The sequence below is a fragment of the Thamnophis sirtalis genome, unplaced genomic scaffold (genome assembly GCF_051295495.1).
Source record: "Thamnophis sirtalis isolate CommonGarterSnake01/CBP01778 unplaced genomic scaffold, rThaSir2_p1.2 scaffold_2, whole genome shotgun sequence".
NCBI lineage: Eukaryota > Metazoa > Chordata > Lepidosauria > Squamata > Natricidae > Thamnophis > Thamnophis sirtalis.
Window position 1 is genome coordinate 154990606 of NW_028261382.1, and position 26693 is coordinate 155017298.

General features: G+C 34.7%; 1 protein-coding gene across 1 annotated transcript in view; it reads right to left on the reverse strand.

Annotated features, from left to right (window-relative positions):
- Window positions 1-26693, reverse strand: part of PIEZO2 (piezo type mechanosensitive ion channel component 2) — a 217105-nt gene that overhangs the window by 52551 nt on the left and 137861 nt on the right. The window contains exons 13-24 of the mRNA XM_087707301.1: window positions 26066-26302; window positions 19714-19837; window positions 18904-19202; window positions 18362-18510; window positions 16250-16423; window positions 6263-6504; window positions 4917-5077; window positions 3850-4026; window positions 3036-3152; window positions 1780-1980; window positions 726-930; window positions 485-586 (exon numbers count right to left, since the gene is read on the reverse strand). Of these exons, the coding sequence (XP_087563427.1) occupies window positions 485-586; window positions 726-930; window positions 1780-1980; window positions 3036-3152; window positions 3850-4026; window positions 4917-5077; window positions 6263-6504; window positions 16250-16423; window positions 18362-18510; window positions 18904-19202; window positions 19714-19837; window positions 26066-26302 (2188 nt within the window). The remainder of the gene's footprint in view (window positions 1-484; window positions 587-725; window positions 931-1779; window positions 1981-3035; window positions 3153-3849; window positions 4027-4916; window positions 5078-6262; window positions 6505-16249; window positions 16424-18361; window positions 18511-18903; window positions 19203-19713; window positions 19838-26065; window positions 26303-26693) is intronic.

Here is a 26693-nt window from a genome sequence, read left to right on the forward strand (position 1 = left end):
ACAAGAACTGGGTGGCAAAGCAATTTCCACCCACAGAGCCAGATAGCAAAAGGAAAAGCATTAAACTAGAGAGGTCAGCCTAATCACTTCCAAATTGTTAGGACTACTGCATCACACAATTTTCACTCAAGATAACCATTGAGAAGGGATGTACTTGTAAACATCTAGAGGATACCATTTTGCCTATTCCTGATAAAAAGAACATGTATTGTTTCCCCAGTCTTAACTTTTTAATCCAGGTTCCATATAGGTGTTATTAAGTGGTTATAATCTTTCTTCTTTATTGCAATGGGGAGATATCAAGCACTGCTGTTTTTTAAAGAGCAGGATTTTTATTGATGTTGGGTTAAAAGGCTTACATATAGCTTACATATAGCTTCTTGATATCTGTTGCATGTCCACAAATGTACTTTACAAATTTATTACAATATTCTCTCGGAATGAAATAAATGGTAAGTTTGTTTAAAGGATGAAAATTACTTACACACAAGAAAGACTGGATTTGGCTTAACAATAAAATCTGGAAAGTATAACCATTTAATGATATTAGAGTTGAAGTTGGCATTTGGATTTCTCCATGGGTAATCTGTAATGACAGAGGCAAGAATGCTTACAACAAGCCATTAAGAATTCTTATTTAATTACTTCTCAGCAGGTATTAACACACAGTAATTATTGAAGTAAAAAATTGGAAGAACAGTTTGAGGCAAAAAAAGGACACTTACCCTTACAAGGTGCAGGTGGGATGCCAATACATATGAAGTACTGGAATGTAATAATGCATGACAGAAAACAGCAGTACTTTGGCCATATTTCTGCAATAGCTTTTCTTCTCCGCCGATACAAAACAGCAATTAAAGCAAAGCCATGGATCATTGCATAGAAATCCATCCGTTGACCAATTACATTTACAGACAAGAGGAAACAACTCTGTGATAACAAGGCAAAGGTACCAAATGTTTATATAATCTGGAATGATCCATGATAAATAGAATATTAGCTTCAACTTTGGAAACCTCATGAGACCTTATTTATCAGTTTGAAAGAAATCATTGTTTTTTATTTTGCTTATAGGCCATCTTATTAATATTGACTACCTTATCTATAATGACTGGGTAAAACTTCTATTTGAAAAGTAAAGAGATATTGGAAACAATGTTAAAATATTTGGCACAAATATCTTGATACCTTATAAACACTTTTGCAAAATGAAGATTACAATATCCTAAACCTCATCCAACAACCTCAAATATGATTTTCTATGCTCCCCTTCAGTTATGAAATTCTCTCCCTAGGAAGAACACTAGCATCCACTGAAATATTTCAAATTGTCTTTTTTTGTGGGTGAGAGTATGTTTCATTATACATTTAACCCAGGAGTGGGTTGCTGCCGGTTTTACTACTGATTCGCTTAGTGTGCATTTTGCACGCATGCACGAGTGAAGCTCGTGCATGCCCCAGACGCACGCTGCGTGCATGTGCACTGTTCAATGTAAATTGTTCTTTGCACATACGAAGTTCATTTACAGTGAACTGCACACACATGGTCACTACAAAACAACATGGTGGTGACATCAGCGGCAGCAAGGGAACCAGTTTGGGGCCTGATAATCCTGGGTCGCTGCTGGTTCTGCGACCCAGGCAAAAATACCATTACTGCTTCGGCTGAACCAGGCCAAACCAGGAGTAACCCACTTGAGTGCCTGAGTTGCTAGTCCCAATTATGGTCACTAATTAAGGATTATCAGTACTGCTTTAACCATACTGATGTAAATTTACCTCCAAACCAAATTTGTAGAAGAAGTAGTTTACAAAATATTTAAGGCAATTGACTATGCCATCATCCAAATGTAATCTGGTAATATCATGAAAAATAGTTTTGGTTTCTGGGGCAGTGAGATTATTATGACATCGGTAGTATTCTTGGTGTCGGTAAACAGTAACTTCAAAGGCCAGAATTGCCAACATCAGCAAATTATTCTGTAAGAGAAGAAAACTGTGTAAATACTTCAGATCCAAGGATATTATTGATTCTACTATTTACCGCAAAACTCCTGCACTATTTCCACTCTCTTAATGTGATTTTTGACATAATAATCGTTAAACAATTTTCCTATGTGTTTATATTAATTATAAAGATGATGGGTTTAAAATGTATAAAATTGTTACAGCTAGGTCTTTGTTTATTAACATTTATTAACATTTCCACAACCTTAGGACTTTTCTATACAAAACTGAAAAGCTGCAACTGAGATTTGTTTTCCTGTGCTACTAGTTGAGCACTGCAGGAACAAAATGCTAATTGATAACACATTTATTCTAAAAATACCCAATCCCTTTTGTGGTTATATATGGATTATTTTACAGCATATGAATATCTGTAAGACACCCAAAACCACAAATAGGGGAGTGGATCACAGTCAGACAGACAAATCAACTTTGTTCTGATAGGTTATGAGGCAGAAGCTGGAAGCTGTGCAGCTCTTAGGGTGACTTAATGTTATGCTAAAGTTTACAGAATGAGGTAGTGAGATTTTCATGAAAGAAACCATGATTGCCCACTGTAGCTCTGGCTTAGTTTTGATACAGAAATAACAAAATATAACAAAAAACGTAGAACCAGTTTGCAGCTCTTGTTTTTTTAAAACCCTGTAATAACCTTGCATATATTATATTATCTTATTAGTAATTGGAAAGACACATAAATTATTCACATAAACTAATTCTAAAAAATAGTGTATTACAATTTAAATTAAATTACTGTTTATTAGGTATACCCTTTATTAATAAAAAATGAAATTACCGTTAATTCTAAGTGTATTATTTCTGTAAACAAGCTGTACAAATACATTTTAAAAACAGTTATTTTGCTATAATAATTGAACATTAAGGGAAGATGGAAATGCTTAAAATGTCTCACCACTTATACATTTCATCAACCAAGACTATCAGAGCTATAATGAACTACACTTCATTACTGTAATTTCCTGAATGCAAGAACTAAACATGCTGAATAGAGAACAGATTATAATTACCCTCAAGTACACAAGCAATGGATAGGACTTTCTTAATCCAACCCACTCAGTTGGATCAATGGGTTTTTTGTAGAGAAGTGATTCATTCAGGTTTTCCTGATCTTCAGTAGTATTAGGCTAAAATAACAAAAACAACACTAGTTCTGATTTGTTCAGGCAGTATGTTTAATAATGAAGCTAGAATTGCATCTATAGCTAAATAATTCAACAGTTTCTCATTAACTTTATAAATTTATAAATGCTTTATAAATTGTCTTCGGGGAGCTATTATTAAGACTAAAGATAAAGAAAAACCTTGCAATGAAAAAAATATAACAATGTATAAGCTTTTATCCCATACAAAGTAACCCAAACCTCGCATCCAGCCTAAAGAGACAATTTGACAAGCTAAGGACAGAATGAAGACCTAATCAAATTAAGAAGGCAAAATTATGGGAGAAAACTGAAGACAGGGATACATTCCACACTTACAGACTTATTTTAAGGTGTTTTCTGAAAGAGATCAAGCAGCAGAGAATTCCTCCTTATTCTGGTGCAAGGCAGATCCAAAAAGAAAAAAAGGATCCCTTTTTAGAAAAAAAAATACCTACACACTATTCACTTATTTTTTTAAAAAACGATAAAATAACTAATGTCTCAACAGGGTTTGAAAAACAAAAGATGTATACTACCAGAATATTTTCCTGATTTTGGGGGAAACTGCTTGGATAATTTCTGAGTCATTTTGTCATCTCTCTAATTCATAAGTTCCTCTAGTTAAAAAGTATTTAGATAAAGCATGAATAATTAAGTAAAAAAATTAAATGAAATATACCATTGGACAACTGATAGAAAATGATGTAACATTAATAGATTCAAGCTGGTACAACATTTTACAGATAATAATCACACAGGTCCAAACTGTGCAGACACCAGATGCCAATGGACGGAACTGAGAATATGGTAAAGCAAAAGCCCAGGCAATCACAAACACATAGTTAATGAGAGAAACCTAGAAGAACAAAACAGAAAAGATAACATAGTTTAAATAACAAATTGGAGAATTCTTTACTATATTACTGCATGTATTCATTTATTACTGGAAAAAAAACCAAAAGAAAACATGGAAACATTCATTTCCTTGGTTTCATTTGGAATTAAACTCAACTTCTTAGATACCAAAAACATTGGTAATGGTTTACACCAAGGTTTTCTGTTACGGCGGGAACAGAGATTCAATCTGATTGATCGAAGGGTCTGACAGCTCCCTATAAAAGGGCTGCCATCAGACTGAACCTTCGCTGGATTGTACATAGTTGACTTGTGCTAATAAAGAACTGTTAGTTACTCTGAAGCCTGAGTGTGCCTTCATTCACCCGATTTAACACAACCAAATGGAAAGAAAGTTGTGGGGTGCACTAAAACAGTTCAATGAATGGACAGTTACTTAACAAAACTTTGTTTTCCAGTGTGCAACCAAATCTTCAAAATATCCAGTACAAATTTTACAATGCATACCTTTTACATTTTGAGATCTGATATAATTTACCAGGGCTCTTCTTATGGACTAGCGTTATGTTTTATACATTTGATAGCCAGGAAGGATTCAAATTTAAAAATAAATGCATAAATTATCATTAAAAAGTTCATTTGTTTTAAAATTTGAATGCAAAAGAAATACATTGTTAAAGCATGGAAGACTAACAGAGCTCATTTTCAGTTACATATTTTTCAAGGGTGCTCCTTTACGCTGACAGCTTGATATTAGCTTCAAGAAAGCTTCAATCCCATATGGATCATGCAAAACCTCAGATTCATATGTTCAAGGAGAAAAGCATTCTACTGTATTCTACTGTAATACTGATACTGCAAGAGAAAGTGGACTATCTATTATATACTTGCCTCTTTTACCGTTACCCATATAATATATGATGACACAATTTTGATAATGTGTAGTTCCAAAAGCCACCATACAAAAACTTGAAGCTTATGAAAGCATTCCAGAAACTTCAGGAAAAGTACAGTTAGACGGTCAATTACCAAATGCCATTTGTTCTTTAAATCTAAAAGACAAATAAGACGCAGTGACATACTTTTCCACAGCTGCGAAAAAACAGCTACTGTTATTTTCAGCTGGAAATACAGTTTGTTTATATACACACACAGAGAGAGACACATTTCTCCTTAAAGTATTTTTTAAAAAGTATTAGATCAAACTAATCTTTTTATTTTTAAATTTTATTTTTATGCTTATCCAATTGACAAGACAATCTTTTTCTTAAAGTCTATCTTTTGACTATGGAGATTCTCAATCATTCAAATCATAGTTGTCCCAAAGGTTCTGTTGTAGAAGGCAACTGGACTTTCTTGGTTTTTTTCTTGAAAACATTTTGTTTTTCATCCAAAAACTGGAAAAAAATTAACTGAATGGTGGGGAATGGAAGGATTTATACACTTTGCAGTCATCTAGTTGCTGAAATGTTTTCAAGGAAAAAAACAAGAAAGTCCAGTTGCCTTTTGGAAAAGCACCTTTGGTTCTTTCCATCTTATATTTTGCATATGAAATAATATAAATATTATATTTGCATATAATATAATATAATATATAAGATAGGTTTGTCCGAAAAGTGCTTTTCCAAAAGGCAACTGGACTTTCTTGTTTTTTTCCTTGAAAACGTTTCAGCAACTACATTTACTAATGAATATACTATAATATTAACAGTACAAAATATTATTGTAGGGTATCAGAAAATCTTTGCCATAGTGACAAATATTGTTGCATTCTTTGACTAGTAGAAACAGATGAACTTTTTAATTTTGGTTTGGCATTACATAGGATTATGATTCAACTGAAACCAGGCCACTTCTATCGTTTAACACATTGATTTCCCCCAAAATGAAGAGCTAATCAATGAAACATTTCTCCCCTCCTCTCTCTTATATACATACAAACACCAAATAAGCAAACCACTTCTTTAATTGAGTCACTGTTAACAATGTAATCATACTGCACTTTATTTCTGCAACGTTTACCACATTGTTGCACTCCAACATCATACAATCCCAATCCAATATGCACTTCATTACCTTTATTAATTCATTACTGAATATAATTTTTATATTTTATGTATATATTTATTTTTAAAGAAAATCTGATAAGATACAAAATGTTGTCAGAAATGTCTAATTTATTCCATGCTAATCATCCAAATAGTAAAATAAAATTGATCCTCCATCCACAATTGTACCTAATATTTCTTCTGTCTCCGATTCATCCTCATCCTCATCTTCACCTTCACCTTCTTCATCCGATTCTTCTTCCTTTTTTTCATTATCATCTACGTCATTTTCACTTTTTCTTCTTTCTATTATACTTTCTTCCTGCAACATTTTTTCTGGTTCTTCCAACATCTTTTCCTCTTCCTCTTCAATGTTGGCATTCAAATTCATCATTGTGAGATCAGGCAAGCTTTCATCTTGATGCACTAGTCTATTGATACAGAAATGGTATGTCAACAAACTGAACAGCTTTAAGTCTGAAAACACTAAATTTGGTTATTTTGTAAATTAAAACAAACTGGAAATGCATGAATACATGAGTCACACACTGTTCAAAAAATGAAAACGCCACATGGATTGCACCACAGTAGCAATCATTTGTTATTTTGATGCTAATATTCACATCAGTAATCAGTGATATTGTCACCTAAACTTGACATTTTCCCACAAAGGGGAAAAAATGGTCAAAGTTTAAGTTGTAGAAGCATGAAATGACATGTAATAGCAAGCATTTCATGACTTCACATGGGGACTTACTCATTTTGATGGATTGGTAATTTTTTCTTGATGCTGCTCAAATAATTGAAACAGAAAGAAAAAAGGAAATGAGAAGAGGAAGATCAGAGATAAGACATGATGCCATACGACTCAACATTACCCATCTTTCAAAAACATATTGTCTTAGTCTTAACAGAATGGATTTGCAAAAGCAAAAAGTACAGTTCCAAAATTTTGAATTACACTTTCTATGTATGAATTTGAAAGTATGAATCCTCCCAATTTAAATAAATCATATCCTAAATATATATTTATATTTCTAAAAATATGAGTTGATTCTTCTTTAGATTCCTTGGCATATTTTCCCATTTGAGGATAAGCACAGAAAAGCAAAAATTCTATGAACACTTTTGGAAAAGGTTAATATATGACATGCTATGAATTATCCATATTGTTCCAGTTATACTTTCAAGAATTATGTAGCTACGTTCAGTGTAAAGTGTACATGATATAATGTGCATTGTTTATATCAATGTAAAAAACTGAAGCGATTAAAATATGTATTCTACAATTTTGATATTATTTTATTAAATTACATTATTTGCCTTGTCTCCTTTCAAAACAGATTGTATAGTAGCAAGGTTATATGAAACTCAGAAAAACATGTAACTTTTGTTTATCTGTGCTAAGCAAAACTCTCAGGATGCAGCATTAGTTTCTTTTTGTAAAACATTGGCACTGGAGAGTGAAACTTCATATTCAGCACTAATATAAATCTGTCTAACATTAAATATGTTTGCCTAGACTTAAAGTCTTCATTTCATGTCTACAATTACAAGACTTATTAGACATTGTCTACCGTAGTAGAAAACTAAGTGCTACAAATTCTTGAAAGGACTGGATTGCATCAAAGAAATAAATATGTCATTACATTATTGCGCATGCAGACTCAGGCAAATAACTGGCTAACATATTAATAGATGTGCAGGGATAAATTGCTGGCCATCACAAATTCTCAAAACGGTTTTCAATGAAAACAGTGCTAAATCCTGGGAGCTTATATGTAATTGATAGGAATGGAGATATTGAAAGTCAATCTATTATTGGATGGCAAATGAAGAAACAAACAAACAAACAATGTTTTTTGTCTCAAAATATTATCTAAATGAGTATCCAGAGGGAATGGATACTCTACAGCAGTGGTTCCCAAACTTGGCAACTTTAAGACTTGTGGACTTCAACTCCCAGAATTCTCCAGCCAGCTCTGGAGAATTCTGGGAGTTGAAGTCCACAAGTCTTAAAGTTGCCAAGTTTGGGAACCACTGCTCTACAGGGATGTTTTGGTGATAAAAATGGGCCATCTGTTGTAGTTATTTAAGGTGTTATAAAAAAACAAGAATCAAATAATTATGAACTAGAACAAAATTTTACAAAGGATCCTCAGTCACTAACTTGGTTGGCTTTCTCCCCCCATCCCCCACTATTGATACTGTTAAGATCCCTGAAGGTTATATTTTGACGATCATATTATACTGAAATAAATTAACCAACTTCATTGTTATTTCTTTCTATGTATGAAGAATCATAGCCATAAAGTGATGAATTAAAAGTCTTATTTTAAGAGGTATGCCAGCAAAAATGGCTGGCAGAGGCACTGCGTGCCAGTCTTTCACTGTTTTCAGGGTGGCCTCGCAGGCCAGATCTAAGTATCTCACAGGCTGGATCCACCCTGCGGGCCTTGAGTTTGACACCCTGTTCTAAGGCTTTGGTACTGATCCAGTATGTCTTACACAACTCAGCTATTATTAATTCATAACATCAGTCTTTATGATGCTCATTTTAAATCATAGCTATATTGTCAATATTGATTTGGATGAGTTCAAAGTAAAACAGTAGCACTAACCACTGAATTTCACATCAGTTTGTACTCTGAGCCTAATGATAGCTACCAATCCTCCTCCCAAAGCCCCAAATTTTGAAATCCTAAAAGTCTTAAAGTCAGTGTACCTAGTGGTTGATGTTTAAACTTAATTTAAAAAACAGTATCTTTTTTTCAATGTCATATCTGCTCACCACAGCTGATGGCATTCCCGTATAAAGACAATGAACAAGCAATACAGGAGATAGTATTGAGGCAGAATTATGCTTTTGAAGAATTTATCTTTTCTGTTGTAACTCAGTTAACAATCAATCCTTTACAAACCAATTGTTTCTTCTCTTGCCTGTCTCAGAATTTGGCTGCTCTTACTTTATGAGTAGGAACAAACTCCTTATCTATGAGCCATAGGCTTCATCTATCTGCCTGATTTCCACCTCCAGACTCTATGTCGCATATGCTTGTCTAGGTTAGATAGCTTTCTTTGCCAATTTTTCATTTTTAAAACCATGCATTTAACTGAAAGATACACTTTTGTCAGTATAAAAATGTCTTAATATGTCTTTCTAACTGGTGAGCTGCTATAGGAAGACAGTGTGAAACTTAATTAGGAGTATTGAAGCAAAGACTTTCTGATATGATTGATTAAATATATGTACGATGTACATCATTTGTGTTATCATTTGATATGACAGCAATTGATTGAAATGATGTACCAGTAATATATAAAAATTACACAGATAGCTACTGCCATAAAGTTAATTATTTAATGGACACCTACTCCCCCAATTGGTCCATTAAAATGTGATTTATTAGTACTACTGCATCATTGCTCATGAATTCAGAATGAAAATAAAAATAACAAGATTGGGAAAATAATTTCTGAAAAGTTACTGAAACATAAAGAGTGTCAAATTTGCAATGGAATTATAGTTTTCAAAATATGTTAATCCACTTTTATGGCTCAGAGACGTAAGTGAACTTTAAACATAAATACCTTTCTCTTGGATTGATAAATACATTTTATAATTACAAAGAAAAAGACTAATATTTAGGGCCCAACTTATTTCTATTCAGATGATTCTACCAATATATAGGACTATTTATACAGCTTGCTCACCACCTACAGTAGTGAAAACTTTACTTCCTTTCACATATGTTAGTGAATCCCACAAATTTTACTTTAGCATGGACTAGGCATATCCAAGTTAATTTTCATAATTGAACAGATCCAGTCTGGGGATCTGTTTCATGATTCCCCCATACTCATCTATTAGTTCTCTTTTCTTTTAATGCTGGTGTGTCATGGTGGAGAAGAGGAAAACTTTACAAAAAATCAACTTTCAAGTTCTTTACAATTCAAACATCTGTGAACATGCCTAAATAATTCATTAAATGCACGAACTGGAAGATTTTTATTTATTTATTTCTAAAAAATAAATCAAGACAAATTATGAACTAAATATCAGCATGCTAGTGAACAATATTCAGTATAAAGTGGGAAACACTGCAAAGAAATACTTTGCCTTAATTTGGGAATATTGTTTTTAAAAAATCCTGCTGATCATAAGTGAAGAAGAAAACAGCAACTGCAAGTTTTTTCAAAAAATTATATAAGAAAAAGTATCTTAGAAGTTTTATTGTGCACATCAGTAAATTTTTCAAAGAGCAAAAAGAAAAAAAGGGGAAAGAAAGAGATTACAGATGACCAAGAGGCAACTTTTACAAATCAAGATAACATTCAGATGTGTATGAACAGTCCTAAAAGTGCTCTCCATTCCTAGGGTAAGTTTGACTTACTGCAGTTTTGTAGTACACGTAGTCCTCAACTTACAACCACGAGTCTTTACTGACAAGCAAAGTAAATGGGGAAACCAAATTTACAGTTAAGTGAATTTGGTTTCCCCATTTACTTTGCTTGTCAGAAGGTCACAAATATGAATCAGTTGCTAAGAGTCTAAATTTTGATCAAGTAACCATGGGGATGCTGCAACAGTCATAAGTGTGGAAAAACTGTCATGTCACTTTTTTCAGTGCTGTTGTAACCAGACTATCACTAAATGAATGGTTGTAAGTCAAGTCAACAAGTCAACTTGTTAGTCCAAGTTAGCTATACTTTAAATATAACATGCACCATTTGAACAAGAATAAAAATAATTTATGAAAATAAACATTTTACAAACATTTTTTCCCTCTAGGTTTATATTTCTTTTCTGCCATAAGCAATAAAATTACATTGCCCATCACTTATTCCTGAATCCTGGAATATAAACCAAGATTATCATGAAAAAAATATGGTTTTTTTAATGGCTAGCAGTTCCTAGCATGATGCAATAAGCGAACAAAGAATGCGAAAACCAAAAGGATCCAACATAAGCAAGATGCATCAAGATGCTATTTAAGATGCATCGGAACTGAACCAGACCATGAATATTCCTCTTCCACTTCTCTATTTCTTAGCCATATTTTCCACTAGAATCCAGCCAGATTGTAATATATTATTGAAGATGCACAGCCTCAATCACATTGAATATAAACAGGTATCAAAATAAGCCAGCCATAAGAGTGCATCAGTAAAGGTCCAAACAGAACAGTCATTAGTAAGAAGCTACAGTCATCATTGCCAACTTTAGAGTTACAGCAGCCAGCCACCCATATTCAATATTATGTTGTGCAGAACCCCTCAGAATGCACATACAGAAAATTATGATACAGAAGCAAAAAACAGAAAGAGAAATGTTCAATTACAGGGAGGCACTGAAGAGTATCAAATCTATTCAGGAATAAAGATTTGAGCCTAGTCCCTGATGAACAGTCACTGCAACAGATGGAAACTGAAGCTATCAAGACTTTAAAAAGAGCAGAACAGTATTACAATAATAGCTGATAATAGAGAATAGATAGATAAATACATAGATAGCTCATCATTGAACTGTAGGCATTTAGTATTCTCTGAGCTTAGTTATTTTCCTACAGACATTACCAGGTTAAGCAACATTGAAAGTGTATGATGGAGGGAAGTTTGCTAGCTATTTATATATGTTGGCTTGCCTTGTCAGTCTTGATTGAAGTGTGGTTTATTCCTTGAGGGTTGCTTGATTAGCATATTGTTTCTTCCTTGGTCATTATCTGGTGCTGTTTTCTGCCTATTTGAGTGTTGCTGGCCAGGGAGGATATGCTATGAGCTATTTGTTTCATGCCTTCACTTTTGGTTGCATCTTTTAAATGATATTAGATGAGATTTATCTTTATGTGTCTGTGAATGACTGATTTGTATGAATACCCAATATTCAGGAGCCAAGGTGGCACAGTGGTTAAATGCAGCACTGCAGGCTACTGCTAGATCAGCAGGTCAGTGGTTCAAATCTCACCGGCTCAGGGTTGACTCAGCCTTCCATCCTTCCGAGGTGGGTAAAATGAGGACCCAGATTGTTGGGGGCAATATGCTGACTCTCTGTAAACCGCTTAGAGAGGCCTGAAAGGCCTATGAAGCTGTATATAAGTCTACTGCTATTGCTATTTTCCTAAGAGTTTTGGATTTGGCTTGATCTGGAACAAGGGTGTTAAACTGGATTTCTTCAAGGGTTGGACCAGCATTGTAGTTCTCTGTGGCCAGCTCAGGGGGGGGGGAGACAGGGCAGATGCCTCCTGCAGTACCCTGATGGCCAAAATGGGGCGTGGGGAACCATGCACGGTCTCCTCATGCCCCATTTTGGCTGCCAGAGGCACCGTGGGCCAGTCATTTACTATTTCCAGGCTGGCCCTGCAGGCCAGATTTAAGCCTTGAGTTTGACATTCCCTGAGCTAGAATGTCAATAATTTCCTTGGTCGGGCAAGACACTCCACCAAACCTGACTCTCATATGCACCAATAATGCTATCTAGCTTGATAACAAAACATCTGCAGGAAAATAATAAAACCCGGAGAACACCAAGAACCCAATAACTGATCATTTGGCATTGGCTCAGCCATTCTGCCACCTCAGCTGTTCCTGGATACATTCTTGTGTTACCTTCTAGATGCTCTCAATTGTAGCTTTTTAGAATACATGGGATTACTTACTTCACTTCAACTTTTTTCTACTTACTAACCTTTATATACTTGCATAATCTACCATTAAAGTCACACTATGGTTATGTAACATGGTAAATAATAAGGCATTCATAATATAGCTTTCATCTTTCTATATTCTGGAATAGATGTATCAAAAGCTTTAAATTGGTAGTCACAACAGAGTGACTACCAACTTCTGCTTTTTTGTGTATTAGAATAATTAATCGGTGAAATTACTTGACTCCAGAAGTTGTGGGTGCTCCAACATTGGAGGCTTTTGAGACGAGATGGGACAACCATTTGTCTGAAATGTTATAGGGATTCCTGCTTGAGCAGGAATTTGAACTGGAAGACCTCCAAGGTCCCTTAGTTTCTCTTATTCTGTTATCCTGTGTGCATTGGGTGTGCACTGGGCCACAATCTTGATTTTTTTTTTTTATCACAGCTTGTAGATACGTATCCCTTCTGTGGAATCTATTTTTAAAAATTATTTTAATATGTTAGTATCTTCATGTTTCCTTTGCTACTTTATATATCCCAACTTACTATTTACTTGATAAACCAATGACTTAACATCCAGCAGAAAATAAAATAAAACTGAATGTATCAATTGCAAGTTCTCTTTTTTTTAAAAAAATTATCTTCAATTAAAGCAAGGGGAATATCATAAACATACACTGAAGCCCAAATATCTGAACTCCAAACACTTAGAATGTAGTTGATTTAAATATTAAAACCTAACTAATTTGCATATACAAATGTATGTACATGCAGTATATTGGTACCAGCATGTTTTCAGAGTAAACCTTTATGTCTAATTAATTTAAAGAGGCTGAACATTTACTGAATTCTGTTCAGCTTTAAAATGAACCAATATTTTTAGCTTTTAAAAGTAGACTATTAAGATTGCACTGCATTAACAAACAAATTGTAGTACTGGGAAGTTGTGTTATTTGATTAGCATTATGTTCTCTGAGTATCATGAATAGCCTTATTGTTTTTATTTTAAATATTGAATGTACAACTAAACACACACTATACTTTTAGGTAAAAAAAGAAATAATTAAAATACCCACCTATTTATTATAAGATAAACACGACCATTGACTTTGGCATGGCTTTGGTAACAGATGAAAGTGTGAGAATGCATAAGGTGGCAGCAGAAAAATTAGAGAAAGAGAAAAGAAGAATACTGTTAAACAGGATTAAAGATAGATATTTTTCTCAGGAAGCACACAAGGAAAAAAAGCTGCAATGGTGTAGTATGCATAGTGAAAAAACATCACAGCATTCCCTGCAGAAAGAAGAACATGTACACTTCTATTTGCCGATGACTTTGTATACACTACCAGGAACGAGAAGGAGGAAAGTAGATGAATTGTTCCATTTTGTGCCCTCATTTTTCTGGTCCCATTATTAAATGTGGAAGTTAGTAAATAAAATGAAATAATATACGTACATACACAATTATACATATACTAGAGCCAGTATGGTGTGATGGTTAAAGTGTTGGGTTAGAAACCAGGAAACGGTGAGTTCTAGTCCTACTTTAGGCATGGAAGCCAGCTGGGTGACTTTAGGCCAGTAATCTATCAGCCCAAATCACCTCAGAGGTTTGTTGTTATGGAGAAATAGGAGGATAAAGGAGTATTAGGCATGGTTGCCACCTTAAGTTGCCCAATGTGATAAATATGTACATTTATATATCTATATCTATATCTATATAGCATTTATATCTGTTTAACAATAGTTATAGATCAGTGGTGGGTTACTGTGGGTCCGGTCCGGTCGTACCGGTAGTGGCTGGGAGCAGCTGAGAACATACTGGTATGGTGGCTTGTTTGGCCCACCCACCTGCCTGCGCTCTATAGGCTGTTTTTATGCCAAAAGGCACACTGTGCATGCACGCACAGAGTGTGATCCCTGCGTGCACCCCAACAAGCAACTGTGTTGCAGGGGCAGTGGATTGCACATGTGTGAACAGCACACGTCACGCACGTGCACAGCGCACATCAAGCTCATGCATGGACAGACCGCTATCAGGGTACCTGTAGCAACGGTAAGAGCAACCCACCACTGTTATAGATATTCCCCACAGAGAGAGAATTCAATTATACTTTCAGCTATTTGTAACTAAAGATGAAAAGCTTATCAGAAGAGGCAGCTTCCTCAATTCAGTTCAACAAATACAGTTGCAAAACAGAGTGATTACTCATTTGAAAAGTTAAGCACTCAAAGCTATTTTCTTGGGTGACCAGTTTCAATTTTTTCACATTTGAATGTTTAAAATTTCAAATAACTTCCTACACCATTTGTGAAGAACACACACCATACCACCTGTCTCTCCCCAACTACACTGACATCAAAATTATGTATTCATCATGATGTTGTGCTGAGAGGTATATCCTTTTTTTCTTGCATTACCATGTCATTTCCAAGTACTTTAAAGGGTAGAGTTTATATTATGATGCATTGACACTTAAAATCTACTTGTAGACACACCTGTATAAGAGACTGGAGATTCAAATAATTTAATTGATCCATATTTGCTAATTTTTCATATACACTTTTGTTTGTGCTTTTAATTCCCAAAACATAGTGGTCTCTTATAAATTACATCATTTTGAGTATGGAAAGGCATATAGACTCATCAATCCTTTCCTAAGTTTTTCTTAATTCTTTGGGGTAGAAATTTGAACAATATATTATTCTGCCTTTATTTCACTTCTATGAAAGCAGCTATTTTTTAATTTTCTAAGTTGGCTTTTGTCCTTAAAGGGCATTCCTACATAGATTCAGATAAGAATACAGCAGTGACTCCTTTTTTTACACAGTATCATTATCCCTGATAGTTTAGTTTCACAAAGGTTTCCAAATTTGAATCTTATTTTGAGTTGACATTTTCTTCTCTCTGTAGGAGAACCATAATAAGCATCAACACAATATATTTTGACTGTAGGGAAGAAGCTGCATTTTTTTTGCCTTTTGCATTTGCATTTTTAATTTTATTTCTGTAAAACCTGTTAAGATAAAATATTTAACTAAAATAATAAAATGTTAATTCATTGACAGTTTTCAAAAATAGATTGAACAACCATTTGACCAGGATGATATAAGATAGCTAAAAGATCTGCCCCCCCCCCAACTCTTTGATTCAATGTTAAAAGAATGTTAATGATCAATATATACAACTGAGTTCCTACAGTTCCTTCTCAAATTATAAGTAATGCAGCAACACTGAATATATTTGGTAGGGAATAAATCTCATTAAATTCTGTCTGGTGCTGGGAAAACCACATATAAAGAATTCAGACCAAAATAGCATTTTTGTGGTTGCAGTGAAGGTTTATAGATCATGAGATTTCTAAGTGGTATTTATTATTCAGTCATAGAGAACAGGCCATCTTTCTCTAATTATACTCTTTTTCTTCAAAATCCAGAGTTACTTGATTATAAGATGATAGAGATGACTTAACCAATTCAAACTTCGGGGGCAATAAAATGAAGGGAAATTTTCTGTTTTGTTTACCTGTAAATGGCATTGTCTTGTTTTCTGACTATGGCTTTTAAATCTGTGAGTTGGAGGAATCGGTCATGGAAGTAATGCAAGTGCAATATGCATACCAATAGAAAGGAGGTTGGGATAAAAATGCGGGTGAATAATTCTGCTGTAGAATACTGTTCTAAGCCAAGATCCTTTAGCCTGAAACATAAAATAATTCAAGTTACAGCTATATTTCATAACTCATAAATAACCTTCACAATTTTTTAGACTTGTCAGAAATCACAAGGAAAAGTTAAAACATTTTTATTTTTACAAACAGTAAGCAGTTTTGAAAATTATAAAAAACAACAAAATATTAATAGCTATCCCGATGGGACCCAGAGATGGATCCAGAAAAGACTTGCAAGAAATGTTTCTAAAAATAATTATGAATTTTCTTTTTCTTTATCAATTACTTAACCCAAAAATCTAAATTTAGCTGTATTCCATGGCAGAACATTACCCAATATTGACCTGGTACAGCACCAAGATTTTACCTTGGTGTTTACAATGTGAAAAAAAAATGAATTCAGAATTATAAAACAAAGTAAAATGTAAAAAACAGAAACAAATGAACATAACTGAAATAATAGACCTAAAAATATTAGATTCATAAAATATTCATAAAATAAAAATAAAAAGATGGTTCTATATTGTTTCAAACTCATAAGCTTGTGCATTCTGCTAATCTAATATGTCAAGTTGAATGATACGTTCACTGCAGATACAACCTCAGCAGAACTCTTTGAATCTAGCAACACTGTAAAACTTTGGAATTAGTTCTGGTCTTTTAGTTTAAAAGACTGATACATTTCTTGTTTCACCTTTTTCTTTTGTGACTATATCAAAATTTACTTACAAGTGAACAAAGGCTGGCTGAAAAACATTCTTTCACTAAACAGCTTTGTTTTTTAAAAAAATCCTGTGATCTCTGGTCCCAAAACAGAAATTAGTGGAAAAATCTTTGTGTTTTTCAAAAAACTATGGTGATAATTTTTTTCACCCAACAGAATGAGATATATGGAAGAATGGTGAACTGCAGAAGTAAAAGCATGAAATCTGATCAAAGTTATACAGATAGGCATCAACTTACAGACACAATTGGGCCTGCATTTTCATTGCTAAGTGAGTCATCATATGATAAGACCTTAATTTACAACCAGTTTTACCATGGTGTTGAGTGAATCAGGCAGTTTTTAAGTGAATCATCTGGTCATTAAGTGAATATGGCTTCCCCCATTGACTTTGTTTATCAGAAGATGGCTGAGAAAGCAGCAAATTGACTAAAAGACACTGCAACCATCATGAATGTAAGCCAGGTGTCAAGACCCCAAATTATGGCCATATGACTGTGGGGCATGGATGTTTGTGTGTGATGGTCATAACTTTAAGGATAGTCACTTTTTTTAGTACTGTTATAACTTGGAATCATCATTAAACAAAGGGACATAAACCAAGGATTACTAATACTGCAATAGATTATTTTTAATGTGTGATTTCAGCAACATCTGAAGAGAAAGTTAAGGGCGAGAATGTTAAAAGCAGTATCACATTATTATAGCACAAATCTTTCTGATTTTAAATTTATACTGTGACATCAAATTTAAGGGTAGATCTTGTGGCATAAGTGTATAATGATGCTTTTATTATTTTGATGAAAGCATAAAGAGCATGCCATATGTTTGAACTAACAAAAATACTTGCTAAGTCAGAAGCTTTGACCCTTGAAAATTATGCATATGGTGCACAAACCATGCACAATTAATTTATTTAATTTAGCTTGGAATGCTTTCTAGAATTAAAACAACTTCTTCAACGATTGGCCTCCCTAAGGTCTCATATTTGATTTCTGAAGGGATTGAGTTAAAATTGAACATACATGAAAAAATAAAAGTTTTGTTTAAAAGTTGAATAGATAGGACAATGTATGCGGACTGATTTTTAAAAGAGAAGCTGAATATTTGTTTCTTCTAAAGAAAGGTAATTCCTAAGTCTGGTCACTTATAAAACATCAGGTATCTAGAGTAATATTAATGTTTCATAATTCATCATCCAAATAAACTGCATTTTAAAAATGGAATAATAAATAATACTTACTGATCATCATTCATGTTTGTCATGTTTTTCCACAAGTTAGGGAATGCTTTAAACTGATATGTGTAAATGAAAACAAGCACTAACATAGTGTAAACCACAACTGACATCCAAAAGTATTTCAGAATTCGTCGCCACCATTCATAGTGAACCTAGCAAATAAGAAATTAAGTCTCTCACCATTTGCAGTCATTTTTAATAATTCAGTGACCACCACTTCAGAAATTCTTCTAACATTGTTTGATACATTTAAATGCCAAGCTGCATTAAGCTGAAATTAATTGTTATTAGTAGTCTTGTTCACTTTCTGTTCTCCCCTTTTCTCACTCTGTCAAAAAACTTATCTTGATTTTGATTTGACTCACACTTGTTTTATTTTTTTATAGTTTTATATATGATTACAAGATTGATTAATTTTGTTGGTCAAGTCATTTTTAATTTAATGACTCCTTATGCTTTGTAAAAAAACATACTTAATAAAAAATAAAAAAGAGAAAGAAACAGCATGGCAATGTTCTTAAAAAACTAGGATTTTTATTACTTACCTGATAAAGAACTACACAAAACAAGAAGAGCATCATATAGATGATTTTGTACATGACAATTTTTCCTTCAAAGCTGACAAAGAAGAACATTCCACCGCAGACATAAATCCAGTATTTGACAAACATCGCCATCACCATGTTCCCTAGAACTTTCATTACATCATCTTCTTCCTCCTCTTCCTCTTCTTCCACCTCCTCCTCCTCCTCCTCTTCCTTCTTCTCCTCTAATTCCCCTCCTTCTTCTTCCTCTTTCAAAGAATCCTCTTTGGAGGATTCTTCTTCTTTTTGGGATTCATCATCTGTAAATGTAAAATGTAACATTAGAATAATGTCATTAATTATATTATTTTACAGTGTTAAAATTAATGATAAAAAGCTCATCTGCGCTGGTCACATTGGCTGATACACAATGCTGTCTTATGGTAAAATATAGACACATCACATTAGTCAATAATGTAGTACATTTAATTAAAAAAATAAAAATCAATATAAAAATGCATGAATATACAATTAAGTAGGAAAAGGTGAAATAAGGAAAAGGGACAGTCATAGATTCTTCATATCACATCTTTAATGCCACCTTTTTAAATGACAAGTTAATAAAAAACTTATATTGATTGAAAAAAATCAGAAGCAGAGTAAAACTAATCCTTAATTTAGTTAATTCTTAATTTTTCCTTATTAGATTTATAAGTACTTATATACATTAGTTGAATCCTAAGAGAAGTACCTCCTAGCTCATTGTGTACTTCTCTATTCACATCAATATCACGAAACCATCTTCTAAATTGACTGGAAATGTGTATTCACCTTTTTCTTCACTCTCTTCCTCTCCAATTTTGACCTCTGACAAAATAGTTTCATTTAATTGCAAAGACTTCCGCTCAGTGAGGTGTTGTCTCAACAGCAGCCAAAAAGTAAGTCCAAAAAGTATCTGTCAGCAGAAATTGAAACCAAAGAGGAGACACACTATTGAATAACTTATTGAATTTCCATGATTCATAGTATGGTGATAGCATACTTAAGATAAACTAAATGATATTGCCAAACTTCTTCCATATATCAGCAATCAATCTTGACCCCGAATTAAGTCATGTTGTAGAAACATTATTAATGTCCTCAAGGAGTATCCCTGGGTTTTCATCATAGCTATACATGAATATATATCACAGTAAATTACGTAACTTGTTGCTTTCCAAATATATATTGGATTACAAATGTTGAAAATATGTTAGCCGGTGCTAATGTACCTGGAAGACCAAAAGTTTGGGAAATGTTGTAATACACACTTGAGAGGCCTAAATGATCATTAGAACTGAAGAGGCTTATCTTACTCCTATTGTGCTTTGGCTTGCAGCCTAGTTTATAAATTAATAAATTATAAATTAAGCTAATTATAAATTTAGAGATTGGCTAAATGCTCATCTTAATACATGTGACTTTTTTGGCTTTCCTTCCTCAATTTTATTTATGTATTATGTATTAAATTTATTTGCCGCATTTTGTTTTGAAGCAAACCTAGGCAGCTTGCAGCATTACAAGCATTAAAATCATAAATGTTAAATATTTCTAAAACAATAAAAATGGAAATGACAATCAAAAATAGAAATATTGTTAAAAGATGGGATGGAATGGAGCAGAATGCAGAGGGGGGGGGGTGGGATTGCCTATTAATTCCTAAATCACCTCTAGTGTGATTCTTCCCATTGGGGCCCCAAGCCATCTGACAGAGCCAAGTCTTTAGGGCTTTCAGGGAAGTCAGAAGGGTGGGAGTAAGATCTTCCAAAGCCACAGCAGAGAGGGCCCTTCTCCTGTACCCCACCAGTCACAGTTCCTTGATTGATGGGATTTACAATTTGTCTCCTTGGCTGGGGTGGGTAGGGTGGGCCAATCCCAGTGCTGAGATGGTTCCTCGAGTAACCTGAACCCATGCCATGCTACACCATGCTTTAAAGGTAATAAGCAATACCTTGAATTGCACATGGAAGCAAACCAACAGCCAGTGCAGCTATTGAATCAGTGGTGTAGAATGGGCCACCCAAAGGATCCCAAGGATTGCCCACACTGCTGTACTCTGCATCAGTTGAAACTTCCGAATGCAGTTCCAGGGTAGCCCTATGTAGAACGCACACTGCAGCAGTCCAGATCACAGGACCTGAAATGGGTGAGCACAGGGACTCCCGATCCAAGTAAGGCCACAACTGGCACACAATATAAAAAAAACTGTGCAAAGGCTCTCCTAGCCACAACTGCCACCTGGTCTTTGAGAACCTCCAGGTCATAGATAGGGTCTATCTGGAGTAGTGCAATCCCATCCAGAACTAAGTTAGTTGAAGTTCCAGATCTTTTTTTAAAAAAATTATTTTTTAAATTTTATTTTTAAAAAATTATTTTATTTTTAAACAAACATAGAACAAACAGACATAAACACATACAATATATAAAAATCATCCTCCAGTTACATACAGTATGTTGATTGGTTACAAAGCTTTGTGCTTTCTCAAAATAGTCCCCACTTGCAATTTACCCCAATTCAGATATCATCAATCCAATTATATATATATATATACACACATACACATACACATACACATACACATACACACACACACACACACACACATAAACAATTATTATAATTATTAAACATTCATAACTGTTACTACACCCTCTTATATAAAATATTCTAAATTTAAAGTAAATTTATATTATGGCATTTCATTACATCCTCCTAAAATCTTCCAATAACATTACATCTTTATACCATATTCTATATACAAATTGTTTACATTTAATAACAAGGTGTGTATATATATATATATATATATATATATATATATATATATATATATATATATATATATATATATATATATATACACACACACACACACACACACACACACACACACACACACACATTCCACTCTTGCCAGTTCCAACCACATTCAGTTTACTGTCAATATCAACAATTTTCTTATCTCTTTGTTCATCTTTTTCTTCAATTTTTAGAACTCTGTCCTCAACTTTCATCATCAAAATTCCTTAATTTTTCCATCTATTTTTCCTGTTCTATGTTCTGTGTTCTTCATTCTCTTTTCAATATTCTTATTTATTTAATTTTATTTAATTGGTTTGTATGCCGCCCACTCTCGAGAGACTCAGGGCAGCTTACAGGTAAAAAAGGAAGGGGGGACATACAAAAAAAACATTAAAAATTCCACAACATTCATAACTTAGGATGGGGCTGGATAAATCAACAGCCCCAGGCCTGCCAGAACAGCTTTGCGGTCGCTTTGCGGAAGGCCGGAAGGGTAGCTGCCAGCCGACATTGAGGCCTAGTCTGTGCGATCTTATAGGTCTCTGGGAGGTAACTGGCAGGAGGCAGTCTCTCAGGTAGCCAGGTCTGATACCATGTAGGGCTTTAAAAGTAAGGACTAGCACCTTGAAGCGTGTCCGGAGACCAATGGGAAGCCAGTGCAGCTCACGGAGGATATATATAACGTGGGTGTACCTAGGTACACCAATATCGCTCGCACGGCTGCATTCTGGACTAAGTGAAGTCTTCAAACACTCTTCAGGGGAAGCCCCATGTAGAGCATGTTACAATAATCCAGTCTTGAGGTGACGAGGGCATAAGTGACCATCCGAAGGGCCTCCCGGTCCAGATAGGGTCGCAATTGGTGCACCAGGTGAACCTGGGCAAAGCCCCTCCCCCCTGGTCACAGCCGACAAGTGATGTTCTAGCATCAGCTGCGGATCCAGGAGGACTCCCAAATTGCGAACCCTCTCTGAGGGGCGTATAATTTCACCCCACAGGCTAAGAGATGGAATAGCTGGACCATCCTTGGGAGGGAGCATCAATAGCCACTCAGTCTTGTCGGGCTTGAGTGCAAGCTTGTTCATTCCCATCCAGACCTTGACAGCCTCCAGGCACTGGCACATCACTTCTACCGCTTTGCTGAGTTGGCACGGGGCGGACAGATACAATTGGGTATCGTCCACGTATTGGTGGTATTTAATCCCGTGCCGGCGTATGATCTCACCCAGCGGCTTCATGTAGATGTTAAATAGGAGGGGGGACAGGACCGAACGCTGCGGCACCCCATAATTGAGGGGCCTAGGGGTCGATCTCTGCCCTCCAACCAACACCGACTGCGACCTGTCCGAGAGGTAGGAGGAGAACCACCGATGGACGGTGCCTCCCACTCCCACCTCTCGCAACCGTCGCAGAAGGATACCATGGTCGATGGTATCGAAGGCCACTGAGAGGTCAAGAAGCACTAGGATAGAGGAGTGACCTCTATCCCTGGCTCGCCAGAGATCATCGATCAGCAGTTTCCGTGCTGTAACCAGGCCTGAAACCCAACTGAAAGGAATCCAGATAATTCTCTGTTGTTACTAATATTTTTTGAATTTCTAGCATAATCATTTGCAATGTTAATGTTTCTTTTTCATGTTGCGCTATTCTTCCAACTTATAAACACTGCCACTATAACAACCAAGGCATTTTTGTTAAATTTCAAGCAAGTTCATTATAATCTTTCAAGTCAAGGCTTTTCCTTCACTCCAGTTCAACTACTGATAGTACTCCAGAAGAGCACCTGTATAAACAACCTGTGTTTTTCCCACTATCATTTTCAATAAACAAACTGAGAAGCCTTGAGATATGTCAAATGTTCAAAGAGAAAAACAATGTTTCTAAGCCTCCAGCTTCTAAGTGACAGTGTTACTTCTTTTTCCTCTGCTTTTAGATCCCTCTTTGTTTTCCAAATTTAAGGAGAAAAGTTCTTAAAAGAAAAACAATCCAATCAAGTGTTGTACAATTTTTTTAATCCATAAGTATAGAATATAAAAAGAATAAAAAGTAGAAAAAAAATTAACCAATCCAATTTAAAAAGTAAGAAACATTTGTAAAAATTCCATCCGTAAAAATAAAAAAATAAAAAAGATAACACACTAAGTTTAATTCTAGCTTAATCTCTCCGCTTACTCTCTTCTTTCTTCAATTTTAATTTAATTTTTGGGTTTCTTGGTGAGCTCTTCTCTAATAATAATTTTTTTTTACCAATTCGACACACTTTCTCCCCCGCTTTCCTTCCGTTCTGGAGCTGTCCCAACTTCAGCAGCTTCAATGGCTGCTTCTCTGCCACCGGAAAAAAGAGCTTCTCCTGGATCAATCAGGGACTTTGCAGTGTCCCTGAGATCAGCAGGATGTGCCCTCCTCTATCACCATTTCTATGGGATGGTTTAGGTCCAAAAGGACCATCCAGCGGCAGAGATATTGATTGCGATCTTGGAGCTCCAAGATCGCATGTTGTATCGTCATGACGTCATCTCCTCCTCTCTGAAGTTCCAGATCTTGAAGCTTCATGTACCCAAAGCCATTTTATCTTGTCAGGGTTCAGATGAAGCCTGCTGCCCCCATCCAGACCCCACAGTCTCCTGGCACTCTGAGAGGGCAGCAAAAGCATAACTTGGATCACCAGTATGGTGATATAAAGTTGTGCATCATCAGCATACTAATACCCCAACCCCTGATAGCAAATGATCTCACTCAGTGGCTTCATGTAGGAGTGAAGAAAGTAATATTTATATTTTAAAAAATATTATTAATTTTTTAAAATTCCACTGGATTTTAAATTGGATTTCGTGGAGATTTTATGTGCAGAGCATCAAAATGCCTTGAAAATGAATGATATAAATATGTTTATATAAAGAAAAATGAACTGGCTATTTCTTCCAAAGTAATTTTGCAGGATAGAAATATTTGCTTTATAAATAAATTAAGCACAGATGTCAATCCATTCCTTTTTAATTAACATCCAGGATCTTGTAGATTTAAGTAACAGTCAGGGATGGTGGCAAATCTATATACTACTAAAACTGTCATATCTGTCTGTCTGTAGTCTTCAACTAGGCAACAATTTTTCAACAAAAGGACCCCAAATGATCTATGATAGAATGTGTCCAAATTCCAGGACCCCTTACTCCCATGGGATTCAAATTTGGAAAACCTATGGCCACTTCATTGTCACCATGCTGCCACTCTGCCATTGCCAGCCAGTCACATAATTGTTATTTCCAGTGCTTCCCTGACAGCTTTCTACAAGCAAAGTCAGTGGGGAAGTGAGCAGGAAGTTGCAAATCTAAGGCCAGAAGGCAAGTCAGTGAATGCTGTCACATGGGAAAAGGACTGAAATTATGATGCAAATGAAACAATGACCCAGCAGGTCATGGGTTGTCTAATACTCCCTAAAAGAATCACCTGGTTTCTTAAGGATAAAGCAATTCTTTCTTTGCCAAGAGAAATTACCTCATAGAGGTAATTATTATGACTGGCTTTGATTTCTCCTTGTTGCTTCCTTTTCTATTTTAATGCTTTACTTGACTTTTGCTTCAAAAATCTCCCAAGGGAACAAACGTTTCTACAAAGTAAGCACATTTGAAAAACATAGTAGGCAGAATTATAGTCTAGAATTATATTCAATTTATACACCTGTTTCTAGAGAAGGAAGGACTGTGTTTAAATATAGAATATAATTTATCCTCTTTACATTATCCAGAAATCATTCCTATATTATTAAGGTATAGGATTATTTCTTTTTTATTTGCAATATGATCTTTTATGATAGCCACAAAGGTTAGATAGGACATTTTATAAAATACCTAATTAATGATAAAATTGATAGATTCTAGTTAGATTCTAAAACATTTAGTTCTTTGATAGAAATTCATTTCAGACATATCCAACAGAATATCTGAGTCATTTGTCATATTTTTTAAATTCATTTTAACTTTAATTATTAATTAAGGAGTGTCCAGCACAGAATAAAAGACTAGAATTACCTAGTGCAAGGCAGGGGAAATAACAACAATAACTATAAATTATTTTAGAATCTATGAAGAAAGTTTTTTTATCCAAGAAATAATAATTAATGACACAAATAACTTGTGTTCCTAAAGCTGATCCTTAAATACCAAAAGACATTTGTTACAGTCAAAATAAAATATAAAAAATATTTTAGGTATATATTTTCAGATACTAATCACAGTTATCATGTTGTACTTTTGAAAAATCTAGAGGTTATTCACTACTGTTATAAATGCATGAATTTTATAAAATATGTTCTGACCATATAGATTTGTGTGCAATTATTACCTTTGATCCTAATTCAGGGGGGTCTTTCCGTTCTATAAATCCAGAAACTTGAGGAAGTTCACTATTGCTCATCTCAAAACTCCATATATATTGAAATGTTAATAATAAGTTTCCATAAACCACCATAAAAGGTGAACTTATCATTGCATATTTCCTTCGGTCACGAAGCATCCAAAGTATGCAAGACCATATCAATAATATAAATGTTAACCAACTGTGGTAAGTAATACTCCAGGCCTTGAAGGAAAGAAAAAGAAATGAATACTGTATAATTTCATCAGTTCAACATTAAATGTATTTGAACTTTAGAATGACAAAATTGGAAGGGGCACTTTAGGCCATAAGTTCAGAACTTTGCCCAGCGCAGAAATATAAATTAAAGATTTCAAAACAGATGGACTTCCACTCTCTATGGAATTACTTCCAGTGAATGGAAGCCACCCACATTTGTAGGCCATTAATTCTGCCACTCTGACTGCTAAGAATGGTCTACAATCAGTGTGTTTCAGGAAACACCCTTCCTGAAACTTGTCCTGTAATCTGAAACAAGAGAGAACAGTTTTTGAATTTTATCTAGGTGACATTATGTCAGGTATTGCAACAGGACTGTGGAATCCACAGTGACGAC